This window comes from Coturnix japonica, unplaced genomic scaffold (genome assembly GCF_001577835.2).
Source record: "Coturnix japonica isolate 7356 unplaced genomic scaffold, Coturnix japonica 2.1 chrUnrandom853, whole genome shotgun sequence".
NCBI lineage: Eukaryota > Metazoa > Chordata > Aves > Galliformes > Phasianidae > Coturnix > Coturnix japonica.
The window spans coordinates 1-11007 of NW_015440208.1; the positions used below are offsets into that span (position 1 = coordinate 1).

General features: G+C 51.8%; 1 protein-coding gene across 1 annotated transcript in view; it reads left to right on the top strand.

The window, feature by feature from the left end:
* Window positions 1-941: 941 nt before the first annotated feature.
* LOC107307751 (reticulocalbin-3-like) overlaps window positions 942-11007 on the top strand; it is a gene marked incomplete at both ends in the record, with an annotated part of 17292 nt that continues 7226 nt past the window's right edge. Inside the window, 4 exon segments of the mRNA XM_015851259.2 lie at window positions 942-1085; window positions 5062-5193; window positions 5195-5277; window positions 8806-8996. Coding sequence (XP_015706745.2) covers window positions 942-1085; window positions 5062-5193; window positions 5195-5277; window positions 8806-8996 — 550 coding nt within the window.

Sequence of the window (11007 nt, forward strand, 5' to 3'; positions counted from 1 at the left end):
TTTATAATGCCCCCTTATAAGCCCAGTATGGCCCAGTATAGCCCAGTATGGCCCAGTATAACCCAGTATAACCCAGTATGGCCCAGTATATCCCAATATATCCCATTATATCCCATTATAACCCACTAAAAACCATTATAACCCAGTATGGCCCTATATAGCCCAGTATAACCCAGTATAGCCCAGTATATCCCAGTATAACCCAGTATAGCCCTATATAGCCCAGTATAGCCCTGTATAACCCAGTATGGCCCAGTATAACCCAGTATAACCCAGTATGGCCCAGTATAACCCAGTATAGCCCAGTATATCCCAGTATAACCCAGTATGGCCCAGTATAACCCAGTATAGCCCAGTATAACCCAGTATAGCCCAGTATATCCCAGTATAACCCAGTATGGCCCTATATAGCCCAGTATAGCCCAGTATAGCCCAGTATAGCCCACTATAGCCCAGTATAGCCCAGTATAACCCAGTATGGCCCAGTATGGCCCAGTATAGCCCAGTATAGCCCAGTATAGCCCAGTATGGCCCAGTATAACCCAGTATAACCCAGTATGGCCCAGTATAGCCCAGTATAGCCCAGTATGGCCCAGTATAACCCAGTATAACCCAGTGTAGCCCAGTATGGCCCAGTATAACCCAGTATAGCCCAGTATAGCCCAGTATGGCCCTATATAGCCCAGTATGGCCCAGTATAACCCAGTATAACCCAGTATAGCCCAGTATAGCCCAGTATAACCCAGTATAACCCAGTATGGCCCAGTATAGCCCAGTATAACCCAGTATGGCCCAGTATAACCCAGTATAGCCCAGTATGGCCCAGTATAGCCCAGTATAACCCAGTATGGCCCAGTATAGCCCAGTATAACCCAGTATAACCCAGTATATCCCAGTATATCCCATTATATCCCATTATATCCCATTAAAACCCATTATAACCCCGCACCACTTTGGGCCAAATCCGCTCTATTTTTGGTCACCCCTCTCCCCTTACAGCAACGTGGCGGCCGGCAGCCAATAGGATCGCTCGGGGGGCGGGCCCTAGCCGGCTAGACGGCTTCCCATTGGCTGAGAGGGTTGAGGTGGGCGGGGCTTGGAAGCAGGCGGGACCCCCATATGGGGGGGGGGGGGGAGGGGGGGCGACGGATTGAGGTGGGAATGCGTCGGATTTGGGGCCAAATCGGCGGATTTTGGGGCTTTTTGGGTTAATTTGGGCTTTTTTGGGGCACTGAGGGATCTGATGGGGGGGGTTGGGGGGGGGGTGGATTTTGGGCTATTTGGGCGTTTGGGACTTTTCCGAGGGTTTGGGTGGGGTGATTTAAGGGGGGGGGGGGGGAGGCGATTTTAAGGGATTTGGGCAAATTTGGCGGCATTTTGGGGCTTTTGGGGGTGTGTTTGAGCCCATTACCAGGTCCATTTGAGTCCCATTTCATCCCGTTTTGGTCATGTTTTGATCCGGTTTTGATCCTAGTTTTGGCTCCATTTTGATCCGGTTTTGATCCCATTTTGGCCATTTGATCCTATTTTGGCCCAATTTTGATCCGGCTTTGATCCTATTTTGGGTCCAATTTGTGTCCCATTCTGACGCATTCCCATCCCATTTCAGCCCCATTTCTACCCCCATTTACCCCCATTACCCCCATTTCCGACCCCATTCCGCCCACTTCACCGCCCATTTGACCCCATTCACCCCCATTCTGACCCCATCCCATCCCATTTCAGAGCCACATTTACCCCCATGGCAGACCCCATTCACTCCCATTTCCCCCCAATTCACTCCCATTCACCCCCATCTACCCATTCACACCATCCATGCCCATTTGACCCCATTTCACTCCCATTCTGTCCCATCTCATCCCATTACCCCCATCTGATCCCATCCATCCATTACTCCCATTCTGACCCCATTCCCCACTCCGACCCATCCCATCCCATTCCTTCCCATTCCTTTGTCCCATTCACTCCATTCTGTCCCATTCACCATTCATTCCATTGTGGACCCCACTTCCTCCCATGCCAACCCCATTCCATTCCATTGAGTCCCATCCCATCCATCCCATTCATTCCCATTATCCCAGTTCCACTCCCATTTGCTGACCCATTTACCCCCATTCTGTCCCCATTCCTTCCCATTCTGACCCCATTCTGTCCCCATCTCATCCCATTTTACTCCCATTTTCAGACCCCATTCACTTCCCATTCTGACCATTACCCCCATCCCGTCCCATTCACTCCCATTTGGACCCCATTCACCCCAATTCCGACTCCATCCCATCCATCTTCAATCCCATTCACCCCCATTCCGACTCCATCCGTCCATTACTGACCCCATTCACTCCCATTCTGTCCCCATCTCATCCCATTCATTCCCATTGTGACCCCATTCACTCCCATTCCGACCCCATTCCATTCCATTGAGTCCATTGAGTCCCATCGCCATCCCCATTTACCCCATTCACCCCATTCCGACCCCATCCCGTCCCATTCACTCCCATTCTGACCCCATTTACCCCCATTCTGACCCCATTCGCCGTCCCATCACCTCCATGTGACCCATTTACCCCCCATCTGTGCCCATTCATCCCATTCGTCCCCACCCCTCCCTTCATCCTATTCTGACCCCATTTCAATCCATTTACCCCATTCTGTCCCATTCACCCATTCCGACCCCATCCCGTTCCCATTCTCCATTCTACCCATTTCGACCCCATTACCCATTACTCCCAATTAACCCATTCACTCTCCATTCCAACCCGCATTCCAATCCCATTTCACTCCTATCTGACCCCATTTCAAATCCCATTTACCTCCATTCTGTCCCCATTCCTTTCCCATTCCTGACCCATTCACTCCCATTCTGATCCCATCCCGTCCATTCACCCATTCTGACCCCATTTCACCCCCATTCTGTCCATTCCTTCCATTCTGACCCCATTTGTCCATCTCATCCCATTTACTCCCATTTCAGACCCCATTCACTCCCATTCTGACCCCATTTACCCCCATTGCCCGTCCCATTCACTCCCATTTGTGACCATTCGCGTCCCATTCCGACCGAATTCGCATTCATTTGATGTCTCCATCACATCTGGCCATTCACCTCCATTTCTCACACAAGCACCATCCACCCTTCATCTATTTAACCCACTTAATCTGAATCCACTATCATCCATCCCAAATTTACCACATTCACAATCGCATCAATATAGACACCCCATCACCATCTATTACTCTCCATCCCGTCCGCATTCAATCCCATTAACATTCGCTCCCACCCATTCACCCCCATTCACCCCCATTCACTCCATTCATTCCCATTCACACCCATTCACCCCATTCACCCCCATTACTCCCATTCCGACCCCACCCCATTTGACTCCCATTCTGACCCCCATCCCATTCACACACATCACTCCCCTCCCATTCCCCCCCATTCCCCCCATTCCCCCCATTTCACCCCGTTCACCCCATTCACTCCCCCCATTTCACTCCCATTCACTCCCATTCACCTCCATTCACCCCCATTCCCATCCCATCCCATTCACCCCCATTGACTCCATTCACCCCCATATGATTCTCATTCACGTCCCATTTACCCCATTCACGTCCCACCCATTCACCCCCATTCCATCCCCCCCATTCCTTCCCATTCTGACCCCATTCACTCCCATTCTGACCCCATCCCATCCCATTCACCCCCATTCTGACCCCATTCACCCCCATTCACCCCCATTCACCCATTCATTCCCATTCACCCCAATTCACCCCCATTCACCCCCTTCACTTCCATTCACCCCCATTTCACTCCCATTCGACTCCCATTTACACAGCCCATTCATCCCATTCACCCCCATTCACCCCCATTCAATCCCATTCCCTCCCCATCCCATTCACTCCCATCCCATCCCATTCACCCCCATTCACTCCCATTTACCCCTATTTACCCATTCCATCCCCACCCATTTCACCCCCATTACTCCCATCTCACCCCATTCACTCCCATTGACCCCATTCGCCCCATTCACTCTATTCCCATCTATTTCCCCCCATTCCCCCATTGACCCCATTCACTCTCATTCACCCCCATTCACCCCCATTCACCCCCATGACTCCATTCACCCCCATATCACCCCATTCAACTCCCATTCACCCCATTCACCCCTATTTCCCCCATTCATTCACTCCCACCCATTCACCCCCATTCCATCCCCAACCCATTCACTCCCATTCACCCCCATTGACTCCTATCCCACCCCATTCACCCCCATTCTGACCCAATTCACTCCCATCCATACCCGCCATTCACCCCATTCATACTCTATCCATCCCATTCAACTCCCATTCCCCCCATTCACCCCCATTCACTCCCATTCACCCCCATTCCCTCCCATTGACTCCCATTCATTCCCATCCCATCCCATTCACCCCCACTGACTCCTATCCATCCATTGACCCCCATTGACCCCCATTCACCCTATTTTACCCCCATTACCCCCTTCACCCCCATTCACTCCTATCCCATCCCATTGACTCCCATTTACCCCCATTCACTCCCATTCTGTCCCCATTCACCCTCATTCCATCCCCACCCCATTTCACTCCCGTTCTGACCCCCATCCCATTCACTCCCATTCACCCCCATTCCCCCCATTGACTCCTATCCCATCCCATGACCCCCATTGATCCCCATTGATCCCCATTGACTCCATGACTCCCATTTACCCCCATTCCCCCCCATTCATCACTCCCCCCCATTCACCCCCATTCACCCCCATTGACTCCTACTCCCATCCCATACCCCATTCACCCCATTCACCCCCATTCACTCCCATTTATCCCATTCACCCATTCACTCCCATTCACTCCCCACCCATTCACCCCCATTCACCCCCATTCGTCCCCATTCGTCCCCATCACCCCCATCACCCCCATTGACTCCTATCCCATCCCATTGACCCCCACTGACTCCCATTCACCCCCATTGACCGAGACCCATTCACCCCATTCACTCCCATTGACCCCCATTCACCCCCATTGACCCCCTGTCCCCCCCCCCAGGATGCCTCTTTGTGCTGTTGGCTGTTCCTGTCCCTGCTGTTCCTTGGGGGCGGTTCCCCTCCCCCCTCCCCACCCCGGGGTCTCCCCGTTGATCTCCCTGGGGTCCCCCACGACGACTCCACGGCTTTCTCCTAACGACCACGACGCCTTCCTGGGCCCCGACCAGGCCCGAGCCTTCGACCAGCTGCAGCCCGAGGAGAGCAGGAGGCGCCTGGGGTACAGAGACCCCCCATAGCCCCCAGAAACCCCATAGCTGCTATTGACCCCCCATAACCCCATAGCCGCTATTGATCCCCCATAACCCCCATTGGACCCCCCCATAACCCCATTGGACCCATAAACCCATAACTTCCAATTGGACCCCCATAACCCCCCATTGGACCCCCCATACCCATACCTCTATTGGACCCCCCCCATAACCCCATAGCCTCTATTGGATTCCCCCATAACCCCATAGCCTCTATTGGACCCATAACCCCATAGCCTCTATTGGACCCTCCCATAACCCCCATTGGACCCCCCATAACCCCATTGGACCCCCATAACCTCCATTGGACCCCCCCCCTATAACCCATAAACCTCCATTGGACCCATAACCTCCCTTGGACACCCCATAACCCCATAACCTCTATTGGACCCCCCCCCATAAACCCATAACCTCCATTGGACCATAACCCCATAACCCCATAGCCTCCATTGACCCCCCCCATAACCCCCATTGGACCCCCTCATAACTCCATTGGACCCCCCCCATAACCCCATACGCTATTGGATCCCCCATAACCCATAGCCTCTATTGGACCCCCTTGATCCATCCCATAAAGGCTGGTTGTGCCCCCCCATCCCATCCATTGACCCCATGATCCCATTGACCCATTGACCCCATTTTTGGATCCCATTGACCCCATTGACCCCATTGACCCCATTGATCCCATTGACCCCATTGACCCCATTGATCCCATAAAGGCTGATTGTGCCCCCATTGACCCCATTGATCCCATTGACCCCATTGATCCCATTGATCCCATTGATCCCATTGACCCTATACAGGCTGATTGTGGGGCGGATCGATGCCCATTGATCCCATATTGATCCCATTGATCCCATTGACCCCATTGACCCCATTGATCCCATTGACCCCATTGATCCCATAAAGGCTGATCGTGTCCCCATTGATCCCATTGACCCTATAAAGGCTGATTGTGGGGCGGATCGATGCCCATTGATCCCATTGATCCCATTGACCCCATACAGGCTGATTGTGCCCCCATTGATCCCATTGACCCCATTGATCCCATAAAGGCTGATCATGCCCCCATTGATCCCATTGATCCTATAAAGGCTGATTGTGGGGCGGATCGATGCCCATTGATCCCATTGACCCCATACAGGCTGATTGTGCCCCCATTGATCCCATATTGATCCCATTGACCCCATTGACCCTATAAAGGCTGATCGTGTCCCCATTGATCCCATATTGATCCCATTGACCCCACACAGGCTGATTGTGGGGCGGATCGATGCCCATTGATCCCATAAAGGTTGATTGTGCCCCCATTGATCCCATTGATCCCATATTGATCCCATTGACCCCATTGACCCCATTGACCCCATTGATCCCATTGATCCCATTGACCCCATTGACCCCATTGATCCCATTGACCCCATTGATCCCATTGGCCCCATTGATCCCATTGACCCCACACAGGCTCATTGTAGGGCGGATCGATGCCCATTGATCCCATTGACCCCATTGATCCCATATTGATCCCATTGATCCCATATTGATCCCATTGACCCCATTGATCCCATTGATCCCACTGACCCCATTGACCCTATACAGGCTGATTGTGGGGCGGATCGATGCCCATTGATCCCATAAAGGCTGATTGTGCCCCCATTGACCCCATATTGATCCCATTGATCCCATATTGATCCCATTGACCCCATTGACCCTATACAGGCTGATTGTGGGGCGGATCGATGCCCATTGATCCCATTGACCCCATTGATCCCATTGATCCCATTGACCCTATACAGGCTGATTGTGGGGCGGATCGATGCTGACGGGGACGGGTCGGTGACGGAGGCTGATCGTGCCCCCATTGATCCCATTGACCCCATATTGATCCCATTGACCCCATTGATCCCATATTGATCCCATTGACCCCATTGACCCTATAAAGGCTGATCGTGTCCCCATTGATCCCATTGACCCCATATTGATCCCATTGATCCCATTGACCCCATTGATCCCATTGATCCCATATTGATCCCATTGACCCCATTGACCCCATTGATCCCATTGACCCCATTGGCCCCATACAGGCTGATTGTGGGGCGGATCGATGCCCATTGATCCCATTGATCCCATATTGATCCCATATTGATCCCATATTGACCCCATTGATCCCATTGACCCTATACAGGCTGATTGTGGGGCGGATCGATGCCCATTGATCCCATTGATCCCATTGATCCCATTGATCCCATTGACCCCATTGACCCCATTGATCCCATTGACCCCATTGATCCCATTGACCCCATTGATCCCATATTGATCCCATATTGACCCCATTGACCCCATATTGATCCCATTGATCCCATATTGATCCCATTGACCCCATTGATCCCATTGATCCCATATTGATCCCATTGACCCTATACAGGCTGATTGTGGGGCGGATCGATGCCCATTGATCCCATTGACCCCATTGATCCCATTGACCCCACTGACCCCATTGACCCCACACAGGCTGATTGTGCCCCCATTGATCCCATATTGACCCCATTGATCCCATTGACCCCATATTGATCCCATTGATCCCATTGATCCCATATTGATCCCACTGACCCTATAAAGGCTGATCGTGTCCCCATTGATCCCATATTGATCCCATTGATCCCATTGATCCCATTGACCCCATTGATCCCATATTGATCCCATTGACCCCATTGATCCCATTGATCCCATTGACCCCATTGATCCCATATTGATCCCATTGACCCCACACAGGCTGATTGTGGGGCGGATCGATGCCCATTGATCCCATTGACCCCATATTGATCCCATTGATCCCATATTGATCCCATTGACCCCATTGACCCTATACAGGCTGATTGTGGGGCGGATCGATGCCCATTGATCCCATATTGATCCCATTGATCCCATTGGCCCCACACAGGCTGATTGTGGGGCGGATCGATGCCCATTGATCCCATTGATCCCATATTGATCCCATTGACCCTATACAGGCTGATTGTGGGGCGGATTGATGCCCATTGATCCCATTGATCCCATATTGATCCCATATTGACCCCATTGACCCTATAAAGGCTGATTGTGTCCCCATTGATCCCATATCGACCCCATTGATCCCATTGACCCCATATTGATCCCATTGACCCCATTGACCCCATTGCCCCCATTGACCCTATACAGGCTGATTGTGGGGCGGATCGATGCCCATTGATCCCATTGACCCCATATTGATCCCATATTGACCCCATTGATCCCATTGATCCCATTGACCCCATTGACCCTATACAGGCTGATTGTGGGGCGGATCGATGCCCATTGATCCCATTGATCCCATTGACCCCATTGATCCCATTGATCCCATTGACCCCATGGATCCCATTGATCCCATTGATCCCATTGACCCCATTGACCCCATTGACCCCATTGACCCCATTGATCCCATTGACCCCATTGATCCCATTGACCCCATTGACCCCATACAGGCTGATTGTGGGGCGGATCGATGCTGACGGTGACGGGTCGGTGACGGAGGCGGAACTTGAGACCTGGATCGAACGGACCCGACGAAGGTCGAGGGAAGAGAGCGTGAAACGGGGACGGGAACAATACGACCGGAACCGGGACGGGAACGTGGGGTGGGAGGAGTATCGGGATGAGACATATGGGGCACCAGGTAATAATGGGGGGTAATGGGGGGTAATGGGGGGTAATGGGGTTATAATGGGGTTATAATGGAGTTATAGGGTTATAATGGGGTTATAATGGGGTTATGGGGTTATAATGGGGTTATAATGGGACGAGTACCGGGATGAGACATATGGGGCACCAGGTAATAATGGGGGGTAATGGGGTTATAATGGGGTATAATGGGGTTATAATGGGGTGGGGGTTCTGGTCCCATTGTGTTCAGGCCCTGTTCCCATTGGGTTCTAGGTCCCGTTCCCATATCACTGACCCCTTTACCCCCAGGCTCAGACATCGGTTCCATGTTGGACATGGTTCCATTGGGTTCTGGTTCTGGTCCCATTGTGTTCAGGCCCCGTTCCCATTGGGTTCTAGGTTCTGTTCCCATAGCACTGACCCCTTTATTCACAGGCTCAGACGTTGGTTCCGTGTCAGACGCGGTTCCATTGGGTTCTGGTCTATGGTTCCATTGGGTTCCAGTCCATGGTTCCATTGGTTCTGGTCCATGGTTCCATTGTGTTCTGGTTCTGGTCCCATTGGGTTCCGGTCCATGGTTCCATTGTGTTCTGGTNGGTCCATGGTTCCATTGTGTTCTGGTTCTGGTCCCATTGGGTTCCGGTCCATGGTTCCATTGTGTTCTGGTCTATGGTCCCATTGGGTTCTAGGTTCCGTTCCCATATCACTGACCCCTTTTACCCCCAGGCTCAGACGTTGGTTCTGGTCTATTGTCCCATTGGGTTCTAGGTTCTGTTCCCATATCCCTGTCCCCTTTACCCGCAGGCTCAGACACTGATGGTCCCATTGGGTTCTGGTCTATGGTCCCATTGGGTTCTGGTCTATGTTCCCATTGGGTTCTAGGTTCCCTGCCCCGTTTCCCCCCAGGCTCAGACATTGATGGTCCCATTGGGTTCTAGGTCCCATCCCCATTGTGTTCAGGCCCTGTTCCCATTGGGTTCTGGTCTATGTTCCCATTGGGTTCTGGTCTATATGTTCCCATTGGGTTCTGGTCTATGTTCCCATTGGGTTCTAGGTTCCGTCCCCATACCCCTGCCCCCTTTGGTCCCATTGGGTTCTAGGTTCCCTGCCCCCTTTGTTCCCATTGGGTTCTGGTCTATATGTTCCCATTGGGTTCTGGTCTATGTTCCCATTGGGTTCTAGGTTCCGTCCCCATTGGGTTCTGGTCTATGTATGTTCCCATTGGGTTCTAGGTTCCCTGCCCCCTTTGTTCCCATAGGGTTCTAGGTTCCCCTTTGTTCCCATAGGGTTCTATGTTCCCCTTTGTTCCCATTGGGTTCTAGGTTCCCCTTTGTTCCCATTGGGTTCTGGTCTATGTTCCCATTGGGTTCTATGTTCCCATTGGGTTCTAGGTTCCCCTTTGTTCCCATAGGGTTCTGGTCTATATGTTCCCATAGGGTTCTATGTTCCCCTTTGTTCCCATTGGGTTCTATGTTCCCCTTTGTTCCCATAGGGTTCTATGTTCCCCTTAGAAGAACCCATTGGAACAAGGGGAACATAGAACCCAATGGAACAAAGGGGAACATAGAACCCTATGGGACCAAGAGGGGAACCTAGAACCCTATGGGAACAAAGGGAACAGAGAACCCTATGGGAACAAAGGGGAACATAGAACCCAATGGGAACAAAGGGGGACCTAGAACCCAATGGGAACATATAAAGGGGAACATAGAACCCTATGGGAGCAAAGGGGAACATAGAACCCAATGGGAACAAAGGGGAACATAGAACCCTATGGGACAAAGGGGAACATAGAACCCTATGGGAACATATAGACCAGAACCCTATGGAACAAAGGGAACATAGAACCCTATGGGAAAAGGGGAACATAGAACCCTATGGGAGCAAAGGGGAACCTTAGAACACAATGGGAACATTAGACCAGACCAACAATGGGAACAAAAGGGAACTTAGAACCCTATGGGAACAAAGGGACACCTAGAACCCTATGGGAACAAAGGGAACATAGAACCTATGCTGGAACT